The 22,931-nt window shown below is 36.9% G+C and overlaps 2 protein-coding genes across 2 annotated transcripts; one reads left to right on the top strand and one right to left on the bottom strand.

Moving 5' to 3' along the window:
• The first annotated feature begins 45 nt into the window (after positions 1 to 45).
• hspb6 (heat shock protein, alpha-crystallin-related, b6) lies at positions 46 to 1,859 on the top strand. The gene is made up of 3 exons (XM_007239403.4): positions 46 to 229; positions 543 to 665; positions 1,082 to 1,859. The coding sequence occupies exons 1-3, from the start codon at positions 83 to 85 to the stop codon at positions 1,247 to 1,249; spliced, it is 438 nt and encodes a 145-aa protein (XP_007239465.3). The 5' UTR covers positions 46 to 82; the 3' UTR covers positions 1,250 to 1,859.
• On the bottom strand, positions 1,684 to 22,740 carry proser3 (proline and serine rich 3). The gene is made up of 13 exons (XM_049467005.1): positions 22,126 to 22,740; positions 21,903 to 22,011; positions 20,650 to 20,936; positions 19,606 to 19,763; positions 16,775 to 16,896; positions 14,192 to 14,277; positions 10,686 to 10,825; positions 9,319 to 9,524; positions 7,382 to 7,869; positions 4,362 to 4,557; positions 3,671 to 3,845; positions 2,102 to 2,183; positions 1,684 to 1,930 (listed from the first exon to the last, which is right to left on the bottom strand). Exons 1-13 carry the CDS (start codon positions 22,134 to 22,136, stop codon positions 1,891 to 1,893), a joined length of 2,100 nt encoding a protein of 699 aa, XP_049322962.1. The 5' UTR covers positions 22,137 to 22,740; the 3' UTR covers positions 1,684 to 1,890.
• Positions 22,741 to 22,931: the final 191 nt, after the last annotated feature.

The following is a 22,931-nucleotide window of genomic DNA, read 5'->3' as shown; positions in this document are numbered from 1 at the left end:
GCTGGGATGCTATATAAGCCCCAAGACCAAGAGAGGCACAGCATTTCTTCACTTGGAGCAGAGTCAGTGTAGGAACAAAGAAATGGATTTTGATTTGCCTCCAAAATCACCCTTTAGTGGGATTCACTGGGAATATGTGCTGCCTCACCTGAACGGGAGCCCGGGACCTTCCTCTTGGACTCCAGCTGAGCTGCTGATTCCAGTTACTGAGCATGCCGGGGCAGCACAGGTGGGCGTGTTTTTCTCACAAACTGTTAAACGCTTTAAAAATAATTTTAATACATTTTTAGTCTCAAATCGTCTCAAATACAACTTCTGAAAGGGCAGTTTTGTGAAGTACCGGTAATCTTTTTTTTTTGGTCATCTATTCTTTTGGCAACCAAAGGCAGTTCATTCTAAAGATTTTAATAAATTACCCCAGATACCCTTTAAAGATCAATACCATCAATAAAATCAATTCATCAGATGATGCTGCTGAAGCTGATAATGTGTCACACAATCTTACTCAGACTTTTTAATAATTTATTATGTTTTGTATCCAGGTTGTTTGTGACCACAATGGGTTTACAGTGCAGCTCGACGTGAAGCACTTCAGCCCTGAGGAGCTTGTGGTCAAAGTGAAGGGGGACTATGTTGTGGTGGAGGGAAAGCATGAAAAAAGAAAGGTCAGAGACTCTCTTTTGCTTGGTTATGTCTTTCTTCATATATGTGTTACCTCAGAGAACAGCTTGGGAATATCCACACCTATGTAGCCTATAGTTTTATGAAGTTAGATTAAGGCCTGGTGGTGGTTGCCAGATGTGGATGGAACATCCCGTTTACCGGTAATCTAAAATTGTATGGCCATTTAACATTTCTCGATCCACAGTGTCCAGCAGATTAGTGCAGTCCTATCCCATGACTTTTGGAATGTCAGATTCTTCATGCTCACAAATAAAAAAAAAAACTTCTATGGCTTCCATCAAATAAACATTAAGAGTTACTTATTTTTAACAGTAGTGCATGTGCAGCTACGCATGCAGAAATATTATATATTTTTATATTATTTAATGACTGAATATTATCTCTTGGCAATCTCTAGAATGGCTCAGGGTTGGTGACCCGGGAGTTTAACCGTCGCTACCGCATCCCAGACGGAGTGGACATCCTGGCGTTAGAGTCGGCAATGTCGCCAGAAGGAATGCTGGTGATTTCTGCACCCCTGCTTCAGGGAGAAAACTCCAGACCACTCTCACACTCTGGACCATGAACAACAGAGAACATTCAAACATCAGGCACTGATGGGGAGAACAGGCCAAACTAATGGACCAGTCACTAACGCTGCTGCAGTTCAGTCCCAAGCCACGTTTCACCCACACTCAAAATGACGAAGAAAAACAGACCAAGTCTCCCCTCTGCCAATTCCAAACATGCTTGATAGTAAGCCAAACAACACGGCACTAATCCTTTTTGCTTTGGCATGTTCATACAGTTAGGCTCTCATGACTTAGGAAGCCTTTTGATCCAAATCCATCTCAATTTCCACCGTGATCTAATTTTCTAATTATTTCCATTTAATGACATTGCACATATCAGAGATGACGGGCTTCTCAGACTTAGCAGTTGCAGTACTGACTGAATTGTGATTGAGGAGTCCAAGAGTGTACATAGATATTGCTAAATTATTTGTGTTTTATAGATGTTGTGTGAATTCTTATTTTATGCACTGTTTTGACTAATGCATTGTGAAAGTCTTTAAATATATATATATTTTTCCAAATCATTTTATTAACACTGTAAATTACATTTACATAAATATTTCACACACAAATGAAATGCACTGTATTGATTTCCTAAGAATAAACTTGATTGTGTTTGTGCGTGACAGTGCTTTCTTGTCCACAGTAAACATTAGTCCTCGTTCAGCTCATCCAACGTCGCATCTACCTCACTGAGAGAGAGAGAGAGAGAGAGAGAGAGAGAGAGAGAGAGAGAAAAGAAGACAGATTTAGATTGCATAATCGTTTGTTCTTAAAGTCATACAGGAGGTCAAAATATATTATTCATAGAGGTGTATATAAAAAAGGTTTCAGATTGTTATATTTAATTAAAAGAGTCTCACCGTAACTGCTCTTTTACCCATTTTCTCTGCTGTCGAAGAACTAAAAGTAAGGGGTCATCTTCAAATTCTAGCCCATCTGAGTCTGTACAGTGAGCAAAAATGGGCAGGAGAAAGTTTAGAAAGGACATGAAATCAATATAAAACAATCTGTAAAATAGAGTCCTTTAGAAAATATTTGTTTTTAACATAATTATTATTAAGTTATAGTGTTGTACTAAACAACAGGCACTCAAATCATTATAGTAGTATTTACGTACTTATAAGTACATGTTGCTGTGCTGCACTAACAAAGCAATATTCAGAGTTCATCCACTCACCAAATATTTATTTAACTGTTATTAACTGCACTAGACTAGTAATAAATCACAAGCATTAGTACTTTACAAGCATTTTTATAATGACAAACAGCTAAACTTTACTTACTTACATACAGCTCTGGAAAAATAAGAGACCACTTAAAAATGACCAGTTCCTTTGATTTTACCAAATTGAAAACCTCTGGAATATAATCAAGAGGAAGGTGGATGATCACAAGCCATCAAACCAAACTGAACTGCTTGAATTTTTGCACCAGGTATTGCATAAAGTTATCCAAAAGCAGTGTGTAAGACTGGTTGAGGAGAACATGACAAGATGCATGAAAACTGTGATTAAAAACCAGGATTATTCCACCAAATATTGATTTCTGAACACTTTATGAATTTATAACTTGTTTTCTTTCCATTATTTAAGGTCTGAAACCTCTGCATCTTGTGTTATTTAAGCCATTTTTCATTTTCTGCAAATAAAGGCTTTTTTTTTTTTTTGGTCCGCTACCACCCCCCCTCTTTGGAGGACTATTAGTACTTTATTGTTTATTTATTTGATTATGTACACATTACAACAGTTACTAGTTTCTGTTTTTGTTGTGTGTGTTTTTTTCTTTTGTGAGTATAGTTAAGGGGGATTACAATTATAGGGATTTGTGGGAGGGTGCTGGGGGATGAAGAAAAGGGGATAATTGGGGGAAGATGAGATAACAGGGGGGAAAAAGGAATAGAAAACAAGTTTGAAAGCAAAAAAGGCTTTAAGTTAAAATTTTTTGGGGGGGAATTTGGCAGAAATGTTGTCTGTAGTTTATAGAATAAAACAACAATGTTCGTTTTACTCAAACATATACCTATAAATAGCAAAATCAGAGAAACTGATTCAGAAACTGAAGTGGTCTCTTAATTTACACAGCTGTTCCCCTAATATCACCTCATGTTAAAATACCAAAGTAAAAAGATTTTTTTAGAAGAAGTTTTTAATAATAAAATATAGGACAATTACACAGAAACTGTTAAAATAAATGTTAATTTACAATGTTTAAACTTTAATTACAATGTTTCTACAGCATCAGTGGCACAATAACTGTAGTGAATGTAATTTTTCTAAAAAACTAATAATTTCTTAATAATAATATTAAGGTGTAATATACGACATTACCATTGTCTATATCTTGTGCAGACAAAATATATTAATATATTGATTATTTCTGATATATTTCCCAGCCCTGTCAAGAGGTCCTCATCTCATACATTCTCTTACCTTGTGCTTCTTGCATCAGCTGACCTATTACCTCAGATGGCTGTGGTACACTTTGAGGAGGAGGAGCAGGGGACTGAGGAGGGGGAAGGGGGGTGAGTCTGGAAGAGTCTGAGGAACACGGGGTTCTGGATTGGGTTGGTGAATCAGTTCCAAGAAATAGGACCTCAGACACAACCTGAGAAACCAGATAAAAACACACCAAAAACAGTCATGTTTTTATGGTGAAAAAAATCATTAACTGAGGCAGGCAAAAAAAACTTCAATCTATATGATACATTCAGAGGATGATTAAAAAACCTTAATCATAAATGGGAATACACTTAAAAAGAGTAATTTTTACAGGTCCACTTGTTAAATTGTAAAAAAAAAAAAAAGAAAGAAAAAGAAATTAAGTGAAATTAAGGTAAAAATTACACAGAAACTGGGGCACATAAATGGGGCCACCTAAACCTTCCTGTCTGTGAATCTGTGTTAGGAGGTTACTGTTAAAAAAATAAGAATCTTAACTTAACCAACACATAGATACTGCACATATCAATTTGAGCAAAGTGCAATGCAATTTAGTGACACCAGACGAACTAGGCAGATATGTTTTTATACGTATTTAATTTAAAACAGATTCAAAGTTTTTACTGAAACCATTAAATTCCACAAAACTCTCCCTGAAAACCTTCCTAAAGGAAATACTGACCTGTCCCAGTGTGTTGTGTATAGGTGAAGGGGGCGGGGCATGATCTCCTGAACTTAGACCCTCACTGTGCCTCCTATTTTCTCTTCTGGTCCCTTTGGCCTTGCGGCTGACTCGTTCTTGACCTCTACCATGTCTATTGCTGGCTTTGGAATTGATTTGGTTTCCCTTATTGTCGTCATTTCCATACCCTACGTGCCTGCAGAAAAAAACACTGAGGATAAGTCTTTACTACACATTCACAATTTTATATTAAATCCCTAATTACAATGTAAAAGGTGAAATAATACAATCCTTACTAATGCAATACTAAATCAATTTCATATTGTATTTTTCTTATGTTGTTTTCTGAGAACAGTCTAGCTTGTTGTAAAGGGTATAGGCATTTTAAGTTATGCCAAGCTCAGACTACACGACATTTTCGTCCCTCACAATGTTCACTATGTCAGATTAAGCAGTTAATTTCGTTTTGTGTCGTTCTCAGGGGACTGGCAACACTACACGTTAGTCATCGACCAATCATCGCCCGTGTCCTCGCGCAAGTTCATAGGTCATCGCGGGGGAGAAGAATAGATTCTGACAATCTTGGCTACAAAAGCATTTTGCATGATGGTAGTGCTTTTGTGCTGAGAAAAACAAAAGAATAAAGAGGGAAAAGCGACTGTGGGCTCATTCCTGGGTGACCCAAATGGACATGCTTCGTGCACTCCAGAGAGAACTTGAGGTATAGTAAAGTTTTCCTGCTCAGTGACTCATCAGTCAACTTCTTGTGACTTAATTTCAAGAGGACTTTGCCATGAGATTTACCTGAAGGTACTGTGTTTATAAACAGTGAAAGTGCACAGGTAGTTTATTAAAAAACACTGCATCGTTTTAAATATTAGGGCCCTCAGAATCCTACCAACGAAGAGTGAAGCTTCTTTAACTACTTTGTGTTGTAAAATAGCTAATTATTTGCTCGGGTAACTCTATGCCCCTATCACTAGCATTGGAAACTTGTTGGGAGCATCAGCTCTAAGAGCTGCATTTTGGAATGCTGGGGGTGAACGGAGGTGGGCTATTCAAAAAAAAAAGTTTGTTCTCATTATCATGTTTCACTGCAACCCAAGTCCATTTCACACTGAAGTTCTCCTCTAAATTCTTTGGGTGAATCCCATTTCTCCCCTTGGCCCTACCCCTTACCCCTACCCCTCTGTTTTGCGCGTGCACGTCAAGGGGTAGGGGTGTCCCGATTCCTGTTAGGATGAAGTGGTAGGGGTAAGGAGTAGGGCTAGTTAGCCCTTCAAACGGAGATTTTCCAGACCCACACTTCGTACCGAGGGGTATGAGAATGACTGGTAAGATGGCGGAACAAGCGACCAAAGAAAGTATTTTCCATGTTAAAAATTACGATTAGCACTGTATTACCTTAGTTTATTGTGTAGTTTTGATGTTTTATGGCTGAATTCTTCGTAACAAGCATAAAAAGTTCGCTAGTAGTTCGTTTCGGTAGCTAGCTAGCTAGCTAACTTTCCCGTTCCACCTTAAATGGTGCAACAGACGGCAGGCGCTACCGCATTTAAGGCGGAACGGAAAAAATAAATCAAATAAAAAATAATCAGAGCTAATTTCAGCTCCCCATCACAGAGGAATTAAGGAATGGACAATATTAATTAATTTCTGCACATCTTGCCCCCTTTCTGTACACATACAATGCCCTAAAGTTAACTAGTTAACCAGCAGCTAGGCTACTGAACTTTAGCGCTCCACTGCTATCATCACATCAGCCCAGCAGGGTCACCTACACACCACCGCTAGTAGCCTGGTCATAAATCAGTGCTATTTATCTATGTATTTATTGTTCATTGACAAACATCATTGTGATATACCAGTGATTCCTCTGTCACTGAGGACCCATATTCTTGCACATTATATTGTTTTTGGAACACATTACCTGCTCCAGGACCAGTGTTGGGAACCAGTGTGATATACAATTTCTAGTATATTATGGAGGCTATTTTCAATAAGATTCACCTTTCACCGGGTGCTTGAAGGGTTGTCCCAATTCCTAGGGGTAGGATTTTACCCCTTCCCCTTGTAACTCCGTTTCAAGGGGAAGGATTACACTCGAAAAGAAGGGGTAGGGGTAAGGGGTAGGGCCAAGGGGAGAAATGGGATTCACCCTTTATATATACACATAAATGTGCAGGGAACAAATATATATATATATTTTTTTTTAATATTGACTATTAATAAATACTTCCCACTAAATAAATTAGTTTAAATCTCTCTGCCACCAAAGACTGAATATATACCATTTATTAAAAGTCAGTATTGTGTGTTAGAATTGATACAGTTTTGCAAATCTGCAGTTAGGGGTGGGCGATATGGCCCTATAATAATATCACAATATTTCATGGTATTTTTTCGCGATAACGATACTCTTGGAGATATGACAAAACACTGATATGGAAAAATTATTTCAAGAATGCACTACTGCAACAAAATAAAAATTTTATTTTACTATTGCATATGATATGGCAGACCCCTAACTGAGAATTTTATTAGATTTGTAACAGAAGCCTAATAATGTAATAATAATACTGATACTAATAATGCACCCTAGTAAATTGTACTGGACAGATATAATCTGTCTTTAGTAGATATATAATGGGGATCATGAGAACAGTGTGATTTTTTCTATTGCTAAAAACAGCAAAAAAAGTAGAACCCTGATAATTGATAATCAGTGATAATTAGAAGTGGGTGATATAGCACGATATTACAGATGATATCGTTCACAATATTTAAAAATGTTGGCAATATTATTTTGTACAATACGATATGCCACACCCCTATCTGCAGTATTGCAGTAATTCAATATATTGTTTTTTTTGTAGTTACTACAAATATTTAAAAAGTATTTTAACTATGCAACATATAAGGTTTTTTGGTTCCATTAAAAAAGAAACAGTGATGTTAAACCTGTAAAAGGTTTTTTACATCTACATCTTCATGAGTGTGATAAAAATCTGTATGTATACCTGTCCAATTGTTTCTTTCTGCTTTCCTTTGCTACCTTTGTTCTGCTCCTCTCCACCACTAGCTTGCCTTTGGTCTGCTTGTCCTCTCTGTGCTGGTATCCATACTCTTCCCCATCTGTCCATTCAGAAGGCTGTGGAGAGGGTAAGGATTGGGTGTGGTGCTTTTTGCAGGGCTCCACTGAGCTCCCTGAGGGGCTTCCTGAGGCTCTTGGATGGCACTGTGGGAAGTTAGAAGGGCCCTGGTGGTGGACAGTGGTCCTCTGTTTGGCAGGCTGGGGTAAGGGGACAGAAGAGCTGAAGGTAGTGGGATCTTCTGGAGTTTGTTTGCTGGTCTCTGGATGGAGTTCTGTGCAGATGGTTGTGCTGGAGACAGGAAGTGCTGGCTGATAGGCTGAACATGCAGAGATGCTTACAGCAGCAGGTCTCTCTGCAGCAGGTGCAGGTGAATAAACTGCAGTTTGAGAGGGATCAGCAGAGACAGGGCTGGGCTATAAAGAAACAAATAACAATGCAAAGATTCATTTGACTTTTCCATGCCTTCAAGTCAAATTTTCATGACCATACGATATTTAAAACATCAGTGCAAACATGGACAAGAAAAAAGATCAACGAAAAATATAATTGAAATTGATTATAGTCGGCCTAAAATTAATCAGATCCTGAGAGCTCCATTGTGTAGAGCTAAATTACTGAATTTACTCTGAGCTGAGGTATTTGTTAGCTCAAAATAGATTTTCTCCATCGATAAATGGAAACACAAAAATTGTAGACCAAATTTCCATTACTTTTCTAAAACTTTTTTGGGTATTTTTATTTTTCCAAAACTTATCCAGGCCTGAAAATTGCTATTTTCAAATTCCATGACTTTTACATGTTTAGTACATGTACATACCCTGATAGATACTACAGTTTAAAAATACTTTTGTAGAGACTGAAGAATCAACTTAAGCTGTTTACTGAAGTGAAAGTGTAAAAGTACGGCTTCAAATCTACTTAAAGTATAAAAATAATCTAAGAAGAAAAAATGCCATTAAGGGCAAAAGCTTAGGCTAGTGCACCCCCTCCCTCCCCAAAACACATTTTTCTAAAAGCCATAATGACAAAAGTGTTATGTTAAAATGTTAATGTTGAAACGTTTGGGTTGCACTAGGCTAAATTTGTTTCAGCTGAATATATATATACCCATTGAAAATGAATGTGTGTCAGAACAGTGCAAAATATTATAGAAGCTTAATTTTGGCATTTCACTCGAGTTGATTTCGACTTGGTTTTACACAATTGTATTTGTGTGAAAATATAAGGTAAAAAATAATTACTCCAGTAAAGTATGAATAATCTAAATTTCTACTGAAGTAAAGTAACAAAGTATATGTAATTCGTTACTTGACACCTCTGTCCAGCCCTAAAACTAAGCTAATGTGTAATTTATCAGCAAAAAAATGGCTTTTGTGGAACAAATCACTGGCATTCACACAATTCTAAGGATTATGTAAGTTAAAATGTTAACTAAAAAAATACTTTTTTTTCTGGATCCTTATTTTGCTAAAGTAACAATGCATTTACTTGAGAATTTATTCATGTATTTCTTTCCAAGACAGATATAAATAGTGAAGTTGATAACCACGCATGACCTTTTTCCCCCAAATCAAGACATTTCTGTTTAACAAATATATTCTTGAATGCACTCCAACAGGCTGTTTTTGTTTTCAGAAACAAACAAGTGCTCATGATGATGGGAACTGTAGAAAAGCACCCCATGTGGTTTCTCCTAGAGCTGCTTGAGAGAATGCCAAGAGTGTGTAAAGACACATTATGTCAAAGGTTAAAGAACAATCTGAAGAATCTGAATATCAGAAATCTGGGTTTCTTGTTCGTCACCGGTTGATATAACTGAATTAATCTAAAATAAAAATGCTGGATGTTTTGTGCTGATGTACCTGTTGTGCCAGTCGGCTCAGTGGAGGCTGATGAAAAGATGAAGTATGGGAGGATATTTCACTCCACTGTCTGGCCTGCTCCATCTTCCTCCTCAGGCGCCACTGAAACAGGATGTCATCCTCAGGGCGAGTACGTGAACCTCTGGTGCCCAGCATGGATGGAGCAGGAATGAGACCTCCTCTAGATACACTGGATGCTGATAGCACTAGAGAAGAAACATGCAAGAAAAGTTCATGTTAATGAAGCCTTTCAGTCCAGTTATTACTGATTCTTGATCTCATCTACATGATTTTACCATTTCACTCACAGCTACTTGTTTTTTTTTTTTACAGCTATTTTTTTTTATGAAAACATTTTTTCCCAGATTTTACCAGTACATTAAAAAAGCCTATTGGAGTAAACTGATTTTATGCAGAATATGATTTTCAAATATGGGATTCAGGGCTGCCTCTAAGTTAAACATTATTGTTCTGGAAAAGCAAAAAAAAAAAGTTTTGGGACACCTGCTCAGTATTTCTTCTAGGATATAGGGTAAGAATTTACTGTTGGAGCAACAGTCTATACTGTCCATATATGGCTCTGGGAAAAAAAAATTAAAGACCACTTAAACATTATGAGACTCTTTACTTTTACCAAATTAAAAAACTCTGGAATATAATCAAGAGGAAGGTGGATGATCACAAACCTACCAACCAAGCTGAACTGCTTAAATTCCTGCACCAGGATTGGCATAAATTTATCCAAAAGCAGTGTGTAAGACTGGTGGAGGACAACATGCCAAGATGCATGAAAACTGTGATTAAAAAACAAGGTTATTCCACCAAAATTCTATGATAATTTCACATGATTTCTGAACTCTTAAAACTTTATGAATATGAACTTGTTTTCTTTGCATTATTTGAGGTCTAAAAGCTCTACATCTTTTTGGTATTTCAGCCATTTCTCATTTTTTGCAAATAAATGCTCTAAATGACAATATTTTTATTTGGAATTTGGGAGAAATGTTGTCCGTAGGTTATAGAATAAAACAATGTTCATTTTACTCAAATATATACCTATAAAAAGAAAAATCTGAGGAACTGATTCAGAAACTGAAGTGGTCTCTTTATTCTTTCCCAAGCTGTATATACAGGACACAAGGGGGCAAAGTAATCTTCAAGCATGTTAAACACAGGCAATTGCCCAATTTTGTGTGTCAGAGATATGTTGCAACATTGCCATGTTCATTTGCACACTGCAAGTTACACAATGCAGCCATTACAATTTTGCAAGACTTTTTGAAAGACAGAGAAATGAGAAAATGTGGCAATAATAATTGATAAATACACTGAAGTAAAACTTTAAACGTAAAGGACGTAAAACTTACAGTTAGCTGTGTCCATTAATCCAGGTACTATAGGTCTTCGCACTGGCTCATCAACACTTACAGGAGAAGAGAAATCAGTGCAGCCCAGACCCTCAGAGCTGATGGGTAGACCGCTGGAGCCACTACTGAGAGAGTTCTCACTGAAAACAAGACCACAGAACTTCGGTATGGTGGTTTTACAACACAACATTTTCATGATATACACTGGTTCACAATTATCAGTCATGAAAACCTTAATCACGATTTAAAATGCCTGAAATTAGAATGATGCACAGCACATCAGCTGCAGATGATTAGAGATGATTTTTGAGGAGCCCATCTTAAATAAACCTGAGAGAATAGTGGCACAGAATATTCAGGCATCAGAATGATTTGGTTCACCTGAATAATTGAAAATAATCATTTATACAGAACAATTACAGTTTATGAAGAAAATGTAATATATATTTCGATTATTTAATTCAGGTAATAGTAAAAAGAGGCAAAATAAATAAAAATCTACATCATGTTTGGTATTAAGAATTCGGCTTTTGGCCAAATGTTTAATTTTTTTGGTTTCCAATGAGTTACAAAAGGAAAAGGAATGTGCATTTTCATTACAGTTTATTTTACACCATCTATATATATATATATATATATATATATATATATATATATATATATATATATATATATATATATATATATATATATATATATACATAATGTGTATTTTCATAAAGTATATTAAAGCTGATGTCCTTAAGTTTTGGGATTTAGGGTATTTAGAGCCCCCTCTGGTGAAAATGGGTAATTGCACTGAGCATGCGGAAGAATCATTTTAAACTAGGCAGGTGTGATGCGGTCTCCTTGCAGAATGGATGAATTTGATTCCAGAGAAAGAGAGTGCTCTCAGTCAGAAACGTTGTTTCTTTGGTTTTACTATGAGTGAATGAGCTACTGAGGTCTGAGTTTCCCCTTCTGAAGACTCCATTGCTCCACCAGCCGCTTACTTTCAGTAAAACTGAGCCAGATCCTGTTTCAAAGGCTGTACGTGTGAGGTAAGTACATGAAGACGTGTGACTTGCCAGAAGATCTTCAGCGAAAAGTGACCAGACACCCCAGTTTTTAGAATGAATATATTAGGCTTAGCAGGAATGGTCGTTCCAGCACACTGATACTATTAAACACCATATTTTGTCCAGAAATGTTTTTGCTTTCAGTTTAGAAACTAAATAATACGGACTGCCACTTTAAATAAAAAAATGCACTTTTAGTATTTTTTACCTAATTTAAACATACCGTATTTTTCGGGCTATAAGGCGCACTTAAAATACTTATTTTTTCCCAAAAATCGTCATTGCGCCTTATAATGCAGTGCGCCTTGTGTATGGATTTTGCTTGTGTTTACTGACCTCGATATTATGTGGTACACGGCGCTCTGTTGTGCAGAATTCCTCACCCACGCCAGAAAAAGATCCCCCTCTTGGGCTAGCGCGCGGTTACCTTTGACTGCCGTACTGCCTCTCGGCTGTGGCTCAGGGTAGCTAGTTTCCACTGTAGCTCCGTGGCCAGAACAAGGTGCCGGTAAACTTTCCTTTCCACCCGTTCTGGGGTAATAGCACAAACTGTTTCTTTTTAGCGCCCACTTCTAAGTAAAGTTAACCTCTTAACACGCGCTGGCCCACCGGCGGGCCAGAAATATTTAATATTTCATAACTGGCTGTGTTTCTGAATAGTTATGAACAGTTACAGGTTCAATATAGACATCCAATATACCATTTTAAAGCTTAGAATCTCTGCTTTTGAGCTATTTAGCCTATTTAGCGGAATATCCTTTCAGAAAATAAACATTTAGGGCGAAATATGCCTTGGTTATGATTTTAATAATTCATAACTCTCATATTTGCGTTTATCGTTCGTCCATATTTCATCGAATGCGGTCATGTCATACACCATTCGAACCGTCTGGCTCTCCGGATTCCAGAACTGTGCTTTTACTGTAGGATGTATGTTTCATGAATTAGAGCTGCGTCAGAGCGCATGTTTCCAGTAATAAAAGGCTCTCCTTTTGTCCTGGGGTAACCTCCGGTCACTGCCGCCAGCCCCCGAACACACACCCGCGCTCAGCCACAGGTCCTACCTTCAAAACGCGTCCAGACTAAAGAGAATCCATCAATCCAGTCTCCTGTAATCCACAGTTATATCCAAACAGCGCTGGAAATCACTTCATCCAGAAATGAAACGTATCCAATCTTTATCTCTGTTTTAAAACCGTTTTATTCACCGAATTCGGCACAACACTCTATTATAGTCAGAAGCCTCGCGGAGTAATGCGGTACTTGCTGTGCTTCAACATAATATTATGGTCTGTCGGAGCGTTGCGGCTACCGTTGTCAGGAGCGTCGCGGAGTAATACGTACTTGCTGTGCTTCAACATAATATTATGGTCTGTCGGAGCGTTGCGGCTACCGTTGTCAGGAGCGTCGCGGAGTAATACGTACTTGCTGTGCTTGTTGATTTATTGCTCAGAGATGTTGTTATTTTTCACAGATATTGTGAAGGATTTATTGCTCAGAGTTATTGTTACTGATATAAATAAAGTTTCATTTAGTGCGCCTTATAATCCAGTGCGCCTTGTGTATGGACTAACACTAAAAATAGACCGTTCACTCATCGTGCGCCTTATAATACGGTGCGCCTTATAGTCCGAAAAATACGGTACTTTTAATGCTCTTAAATATACCCTTTTCACAAGGGTGGTTCAATTAAATAGTAAATGTTAATATAAGTAAGTATTAGAGAAGTTCTCAGAACTACATAAATGTCACCAAACTTTAAAACAATAACTTTTTAATAAAGCAATGAATGTAAGCAAGTCTTAAGATTCTTAAACACTCCAAAGGTTACTACCACTAATAGCATGACTGCAAAGGATGTGAGTAATAACCATTCAAACAACTGCCCCAACCTGTCCAGTCCACCAGAATCAGCTGTCATTCCACAAACACATTCATCCAAGTGTCATTCAAACATCCAGGTTTAGTGGGGTTACCACCAGCATATAAATAATCCTCACACACAAGCCATATTGACAGGTTTGTATTGTTTCGATCCTATTCTGGGAACAGAGAAGAGACTGTGCATTTTCCAGACACATGTGATCCTCTCATGGGATTGTTCTTCTATATAGATTCAAAATAATAAACATGTTTAACTTTTTAAACAGCATGTGCACTTATTACATTTGTGTCTGTGACCATTACACTACATACAATATAACATTACATTATTATTTAACATATTAAACATAAAACACTGAAATCCTTCAACTTAAACCCTTGCAATTTCTCAACCATTATATTATTTGTTCACGTTGCATTAATTTTCTCGCAGTTGTTAAACAAATCAAAGTCTGTGTTATAAAACATATACTCTAAACTATTTGTTTGGATTTGCTCTTTCAGTGCTACCATGCATAGCAATCCTGTGTTTAGTGAGTAACAGGCTCTCTGTGTATATCATACCTCTTCTGCAGAAGCCTGCTGGCTCCCTCCTGAAGCTGCAGAATCTCTGGCTCTGCTGGCTCACAGTGGGAGGAATCAGACAAGTCCTGGAAAGAAAGAAAAAGAAACATAACAATTGAGTTTGTGCATAAATTATACTCCAGATGAGGAAACGTCAAGCCATTAATCCACAGAAAAATGGCAAGCTGTCAGAATATATTATATTTTAAAATAAAATAAGCAGTTCTGTATGTTTAATTTTGGGATCCCGTTAAAATTGGGGAGAGTTATTTGTAAAATTAAATTACACCATGATTTTGTATTTTCATATCCACCTTATGGACAGCTGTACATAAGTTGACAAGCTGAAATACAGAACCGGCAAATAAACATAAAAGAAGCATTAAAATATTTACACAAATATGCCCTCATGTTATGCAGCATTCCCAGGTTCTCATGGAACACTCATGCGGCTTTACCAAAGTCTCACAGTGCAGTAGAACAGACAGGATATGCAATGATTGAGTTGCCTTTCACCCTATTAGAATAAGTGGAGCATTAACTCTGACTCAAATTAAGAGGAAAAAATTGAGTTGTGATCACAATAAAAGTTGCACACACACTTCACTGGATTCTGTTGTTTAAATAAAGTCATCACGCTGCTCCTTTAACTTTGGAGTTTATACAATATATAATTTGCACAAGACTGAACTATGAACTACTTTTTTCAAAAGCACAATGTAATTTGTTTTATTTATCCCTTGTTTTTAGGCTACTTTAAGTGAAAAAAAAAAAAAAAAAAATTTGAGGAATTATTTTGATTGATATAATGATGCAACTTGATACAAGTGATCTGTAATACACCACATTAGGCACTAATGGTCAAATTTAAATAATTTAATTAAGATACATATGTAATGCCATCTAGTGGCTTTTTTTGGTAGCAGCAGTGTGCACTATTTAAACAGCAATAATAACAAAATAAATAACAAAAGAATACAGGAACAGTCATGTACAAAATAATAGAACAATTAGAGCCTTGACAAACTGAACTCTATCCTACTATAACAATTAAGCATGAAAAATAAGACTTTAAGACTTTTTCGCTCCCTGAGAATGACAAGTTTTTTGTCTTTAACAAAGATATATTATTAACTTTATCTGAGAGAAAGATGCTCCTTAAGGTACCAAAACTATTAACATATTTGAGGCTAGACAAAACAACTGTTATTTTTATATTTTCAAGTTTTTCTTTAAGAAGATGAGAATGTCCACATTCTTTGGAGAAAGGGCTGCTCTTTGAGCAGTCACAATGACCGCGGTGTCGGCTACAGTGTGCTGCACCTTTTGCATAGTGTGCTGCACCATTTGCGTAGCGTGCGCATGCTTGCGTAGCTTAGAGGGAGGGATCGTCGATCCTCTTTTTGACTTCGAGGCTCGAGACCATGACATGATTTTGACCGATTTTGATGAAATATCGAAATCGTGACACCATATATATATTAGGGGTTTCACGATTTCAATATTTTACATATACATATATGTGTTTATAATTAGTATAATTTGAAATGACTTTCAGTTGTTGAGGCTACTCTAATATACAGGATACGGCAATGAATTATAAAAGTATTAATATAAAATTTGGAACATTTAATTGCAATATAATTTACAATATAATTTACAATACATTGCCCAGCCCTTAAATAATATTTTAGGTACAATCACTTTAATGCGCTTGAATGTACTGACTAGGCCACAGCTGTACATATCGTTCGGTGCTTAAGACACAAATTACAAATTGCACACAAATGCAAAATTTTAGGGGCTATTTTGAGGTCACACACTGGTTAAACTTGAGCAATGCAACAAGTTTCATAAATAAAGGGAAGTCCTATATAGAATGAGAATTTGAGAACATCAGCAAGTACACAATTCACCATCCACAAACCTCAGCTTCTCTAGAAGCTCACTATATCACCCACACGCTCGCAAACCAGCACGTCTGAACTGTGTTGCATAACAGGAGGTGTCCACACAGATTTCATAAGCATAACAAATGTGACAGTGAACACTGAAGAAGACCACAAGGTGGGTGTGAGTGAAGCTACACGAGTTGAGAAGCAATCCTTCTTCCTTTAATGCAGAAGCTTTTTCCAGAGGTCTGTAAAACCTGCCAACAGAGCAGAACAGTAAACACAGCCAACACTGTCCTCTCCAACCTGTTTAAATCAGCCTCCAAACAAAGGACTTTTAAGGGAGAGCGGTTTTAAGTCTACCACCACTAGAAGGCAACATTCAGCTACAGTCTGGTCAGAATCAGACTTGTGGGAAGAGCATGCAGATAAACAATAATTTGCTTATCACTTTAGCCTTCGTCAAATGACCTGAGAGAAGACGTCCGTTACAAACCTTCTATGACAGGATGTGCAGTGTATAGTGTGTGACTAATCAAAAGTACCACTTATCTGTCCAGAACAGAACTTCACACAGTTACACCTTCAAAGAAACAGATAAGCATCTCACCACCTCACAAGGTTTCACAATACGAAAGTTTATTCACGATAAGACTGCGTAACCGACAGTGAGAAAGTTTAAGCTTCTTACAAGTGCACTCAGGTCAAGCAGGCCTCTGGGAGGAGAGAGTGACCTGTTGGCCCGAGACTGCTCAGCTGGACTGCGCATGCTGCCTGTGCTATCATTTCTGTCACTCCTGAGTTCATGTGAACCTGTGGAGACAAAAGATAATCAGCATGCCAACTCAAAGCTCTTCAATTTAGTGAATTAATTATGTAAGAAAAAGTTAATAATAACATATAGCATAATTAAACTACTGCATTTTTCAGCACTATAAGTTACGGCGTATTATAAGGCGCACTATCAATGAACGTCTAGTTTCTGGTCTATTTTCTGGTACATTTTTATATATTTTTATGAGGCGCACCTGATTATAAGGAGCATTTTAAGAGACACTAAAATTAACTTGATGGGGGTTAGCTAACTCTTTTAAAGTCAAACGAGCGCTGGATGTTAATCTACACAGATTTCTCTTCTGAAAATTGTTTATTTGGGTGAGTAAAGCACTTCCACTTATTTACAGTAAGCTTAAATTGCCTAATTTCTCCTGGACTAAGGATGGAGCATTAGCATAAGCGGCTAACTGCTCCAGCAGTGCTAGTCAGGTTTAGCAGCAGACAACACGCCAATAATACTCACCTCTGAACGATGGAATAGCGAGCGTGGTTAGTAGGTAATGCTAATGTCGCATCAGCAATGTTAGCCAGGGTTAGTAGCAGGCTACAGGCTAATAATACTCACCTCTGAACGGGTAAACAGCAGTTAGCGGCTAATGCTAATGCTACTTCAGCCCCGATGCTAAAGAACAAAACTGAAACGCTTGTATACCACTGCAATTTGGCCTTTTTTCGCCTACTAACATTCAAACATAAGATGCACTGAATTGAAAGCCACACCGTCAATGATTGGGAAAATGAAAGGATTTTAAGTGCGCCTTTTAGTGCGAAAAATACAGTATTATTTTTAGTAATGTAAATGTCTGAATATGTACAAATTGGGGCTACATAAAACTAAAAATATATATAGCTAGGCCTGATTTTTAATAATAATTACATAGTTATCGTATTGTCATAATATATGAACATGACATCAATAATTTTTAATGACCTCAATATTTATCTTTGTGTTTAATTTAGTGAGGACATCATTTTACTCAGGCAGTCAGTCCAATAGACCCCATTATCCCTGTATTCTGACACATTTTTTGACATAAATTATAAATATAAAGCAAATTATAAATATGAAACAATTATATATTTAAACATTTAAATATTTTCCAATAGAAATGTTTGATTTTTTCCCTAATAATAATAAAACATTTATTGCTCTAAAAAAGTGTGTAACTGCATCCTAATACTTTACGATTAACCTAGATCAGTGGAATACAATGGTCTTAAAATTCCAATAATATCTTTTATAGAATAATTTCTGGGGTAGTGACAGGCCTATATATTGTGACATTAAAGGCAAATGCATGGACTCATCAGATTTCCAGATGTCAATCAGCCAACATTATTAATACACATGAATAGTAAATACTGTACTAAAATAAACAATTCTTATAAGGCCGAACATACTTATATATTATATTTTGTTAGAAGGGTTTGATTAAAACTTAAAAAATGCATTCTAACAGAGAGGTACAAGCAGGGTATTGAAAGTGCACAATCACTCAACTTAAGCATTAAAACATTGTTTTATTTTATGGGTGTTCATATTTCGTTGTATATATGCAACATCTGGTTTCCCTTTAACAAACTATTTCTGAATGACTGCTTTGACATTTCAGCAGATGGCACAATGGACACACACACTTCTAAGATGTCCTTTTCAGGAAGGCATGGTTCATAAGTTTTCTCTCAGTTCTTGCTGACATTTTTAAACCTTATTTAAAAGTGAAAGCAGCAGTTTGTGCAGCATCCTGTTAGATGTATGTCGAGAAGACAAGTCTTCAGTTTCTTTCTAATTTCATTTGGCATTTGAGATCAGGCGTGTCACTCTTCCTCTTACTGAAGTCTGCTTCCTATTTTATTAAATCCCAGTAGATTTAAGAAGCCTTGAGCCGTTCTGTTTTTTAAAATGTTTTAATTATATTACTTGTGTTGCATGTGTTTCCTTTGCATGTGTTTAAATATACACAGATACACAAATTTATTTTAAACTTCTGATACTAATACCAGATTTTCAGGTATCTGCTAATGCCATGTACAGATTTAGACATGAACTCTGATTCAATTGCCGTATTTTTCGCACTTAAAGGTGCACTATCAATAAACTTATATTTTCAGGTCTATTTTCACACATAAGGTGCTACAGATTATAAGGCATATTATGCGACACTAGTAAGGAACAGGGGTGTCGCCATGTTTCCCTTCTAATTTAGCAAGTTTTGCTGCTGGGTGGTGGTGGGGCTAGCTAGCATTAACTAAATGAAGTAAAGCTAAGCTAGGTAAACAAAACTTCAATTGAGTGCTGGATGTTAAATCTACACTGATTTCCCTCATGAAAACTTTTTTGGATAAACATGCAGGCTACAGGCCAATAATACTCACCTCTGAATGACGGAACAGCTAGCACTTAGCACCAAATGCTAATCCTGTCCCTATCTTGGTTCCTTGGGCTAAACTGAAACTCCTGTATAACGCTGCACTTCAGCAGAGTGCCTTTAATGCTCCTTACAACCTGACTAGTAAAATTCATACATAAGATGCACCGAATTATAAGGCACACTGACAATTTTGGGGAAAATTAAAGGATAGTGGGGAAAAATATGATACTCAATACATAAAAATGTATTCGTTTGATTTTGGTATCCTGCCAGAAGTGACTGTAGTGAGCAGTGTCTTATACATGTATCTCACCTCTAAAGTGTTCCTTGGAGATTTGGGTGGGAGTGGAGCTGGAAGGCTGTGGAGAGGAAGAGGACATCGACCACAACGGATGTCCATCTAATCCAGTTGTCACCCTCTGTCTTTCCTCACGGCTTTGTGGTCTTCCATAACGGAATCGCTCAATATACCTTGGAAAGATAAACAAAAAAAAATTGCTTTTTTAAAATGCTCTTGAATGTATAAAGTTTCAATATTTTAATATTTTTATCCTGAAATCCTGCTTTTTCAACTTCTGAACAGAGTCCATGTCCACTGACAAAGGGTACTTGGACATAATAATATAAAACCATTAACAGTATATTGCTTTTTGGTTCTTTATAAGTTAATTTTAAAAATGTTTGTCCACAACAGAGAAAAAAAGTTTAACTATTCTCTGAATTACTGAAGCATCCAATGGGTTCCTTTAGCTTTCATGTCTTGATGCGTGAATAACGGAAAATACAGATAATAAAGATTTTTTTTACATATATGTTTTTAAAATCAGCATTACTGAGCAATATAAACAAGACAAGAGCTTTTTCACAAGTTGCTATAGCATTCAAGATGATTACTATGGTGTGGATAGGTGGTGGTGGAGGTTAAGATAATGTACCAGGTGTTTACTGAGTGGTTCCATAAAAATGAATGGGAGTGAATGGGATAAACAAGGGATGAAAAAACAACAAATGGTCAGTGCGGGTCAGTGTGGCTGCGGTTTAGAAATTGTGGACCTGCCTCAAAGAAGTAGATGCAGTTTGGGGGCTGTCAGACAAAAAGGAAATTTGGTTTGGGTATGGACAAAAATAAACAGAATTGAAAGGAGCAACAAGGAATTAAAAATTGAAACAACTCAAAAATGTATGTCAAATTGGCAGTTTCTGTCCTGAAACAGTACTGGAGTGTGGGTGGGGGTCAGTGCTGACATTATGTAAACATTCTGCTCTATTAGAATACAATAAATAAACAAATTACCATCAAAAACAAATATGGATTTGAACTATTATTACAGGGTTTTACCCTCCCTGTGTGTCATACTTTGCCAGTACTGAAGATTCCTGAGTTCCACTGGGCTCTGTGTGATCTGCTGTTAAAGCCTGGGGCTCTGAGGAGGATGAAATTGTCACACTGGCAGGAGAGGAAGACTGATCGGTGGAAGGCCAGGACTCAGAAAATATCTGCTGATCTTTTACAGACGGAGGAGGGCAGAAAACAACTCGGCGAGATCCTTTAAGGAAGCGCTGGTCCTCTGGGCTGAGAGCTGCAGCGTGAGGAGAAGAGTCAGGAGAACTGGCCAGCTGGTCAAAGCGGACAGGGCTCAGGGCCTGGAGAAATATTCATCATTTAGCCTTTACACAAACAGTCAAATCATAACTAAATTAATCATTAGGATTTTTCACTTAATGTCACAAATAATAGCAAACCTAACATGCTACCAGTGAGTAATGCAAATCAAGTTTTTACTAGCAGAATTTTTTATTTTAGAAATCAAGTATTTATTTTATTCAGGGACTGGAATTTACTATATTTTTGTTCCTTTGGTCACAAAAAAACAAACTACCGGTAAAATGCAGAGAAAACCCCTCACAAACTAAAGTGCACTCTCCCAATATAGGAGGCTTCTCATGGCGGGGGATGTGAAGGCTAGACTACTCCTTTGACTCCCAAATAAAAACATTTATTAAAACAAAGTTGTATAACTATGAAATTAAAGTCGTAATATTACGAGAATAAAGTAATAGTATTTTAAAGGAAATGTAGTTGTAACTGCTTGGGATGCAGTCTAAGAAAGAAGCACGGAGGGAGGGGTAGGGGCATTTTGTGCTCATGATCTGTTACAGGGCTGCTGTGATAACCATCAGTTATCTACATTTCTAACCTGCTGCTTATGTATGTTCTAGTGTTACAGTTAGGTAATACAGTGTCCAGATTTTGACACGGTGGCGTCCCCGGTAGCCTACCTAGTTGGGAAAGCTTGTGCTACTTTTTTCCGCTGCATTTTAGTTTTGCTTTCGTGACCATAGGAACATAAAAACAGTCAATTCCAGTCATGAATAAAGGAAATAAACTTTATACTGATGAAGGACAACTGTCTGTGTGTACTGCAGTAGCATTTAAGGTTGCAAATTTTGGTCGGATCATCAAAAAAAAATACAAGCTGTTATTTGTTTTTTGGCATTATATTTAAAAATTAAATAATTCTCAAATGAAAATCAAAAGACCAAATGATACTGGTAGCCACTTCATGATATCCATTAAAACAGACACACATATACACAGACAGATCTCACCAGTCTCTTCTGCTGCTTAGGAATCTTCTTTGCTCGAGATGGATTGTAATGGGCTCTAGTGAACTGTGGTTCTGGAGGAAAGGGGTTGTGTCTGGTGAAAACAGGATCACTGTGAGGAAAGATTTAGGTGTTAGATTACCATGTCTATTGAAAGCACATATGGTTATGTGCTTATCACAGGACATCAGAATAATACAAAAAACTGCTTCAATTTCTATCTCACCTGGACTTCATGATGATATTCCCAAAATTTCTCACAGTGTTATAACCTTATCAGATTATACAATTTTGGCATATTGTAACAATGAACAACTGAATCAGATGGATTTTAGAAAAGCAGTAAATATTTACCTATGTTAGTTAGGTTAGCTAATAAACAGCTATCTAGCGAAACTTATTGCTTAACTAGGCTACACATCGAACTAACGTTAACGTTGCCTTAACCAGACAGTTGATGACAAATATACTAACTGTAGCTTAGTTAGCTAACCTAGCTTGCTAACATTAACCCAGCGAATTAAGTAGTTTACTAAATGTTCTGAGCGGTTAACAACATGTTCTCAAATCGTGCTGTCTTGTAACGCACTAAAACGTCTATAAAAACACACAATGTTGTGAAATATGAGTTAAATAAAGCCTCACATTTAACCTAAGCGTCTCCAAACATTAACTCCAGTAGGAGAATCTCTATAGAGAAGAGAGTTCCCACTTCAGAATGTTTTCTTGCTTTTTCAGACACTAGAGGGCGCTCCCGATGGAGTCTAAACTAAATGGGTTTAGAAGAAGCAACTGAGCAAAATCATAATTTATAAATGTTTATAAATTTTATACTAAAATATTTACTCACTTTTCTTAACACATAGTAATATAAAATGTTAAATAGCGCAGATATATCTTTAAAATAATGTAAACGCCAGTTATTGGTGTTTTAAATGTGCTGTTGCTCCATCAGCTCCATTTAGAAGGAGCCCGCGACTCTCTCGCGGGCTCCTTCTAGCGGTGTGTGGTAATTGTGTGAAGATTATTGGC

This window comes from Astyanax mexicanus, chromosome 18 (assembly GCF_023375975.1).
Source record: "Astyanax mexicanus isolate ESR-SI-001 chromosome 18, AstMex3_surface, whole genome shotgun sequence".
NCBI classification, from domain to species: Eukaryota; Metazoa; Chordata; class Actinopteri; order Characiformes; family Acestrorhamphidae; genus Astyanax; species Astyanax mexicanus.
This window is presented reverse-complemented; position numbering and strand designations above follow the sequence as displayed.

Coding starts and splice junctions, on each gene's coding strand:
- hspb6 (XM_007239403.4), top strand. CDS start 83: ATGGATTTTGATTTGCCTCCAAAATCACCCTTTAGTGGGATTCACTGG. Junction 230..542: donor AGCATGCCGGGGCAGCACAG/GTGGGCGTGTTT, acceptor TTTTGTATCCAG/GTTGTTTGTGACCACAATGG. Junction 666..1,081: donor GAAAGCATGAAAAAAGAAAG/GTCAGAGACTCT, acceptor GGCAATCTCTAG/AATGGCTCAGGGTTGGTGAC.
- proser3 (XM_049467005.1), bottom strand. Junction 20,937..21,902: donor CTAAGCAGCAGAAGAGACTG/GTGAGATCTGTC, acceptor ATATTTCTCCAG/GCCCTGAGCCCTGTCCGCTT. Junction 9,525..10,685: donor ATTAATGGACACAGCTAACT/GTAAGTTTTACG, acceptor TTTCTTCTCTAG/TGCTATCAGCATCCAGTGTA.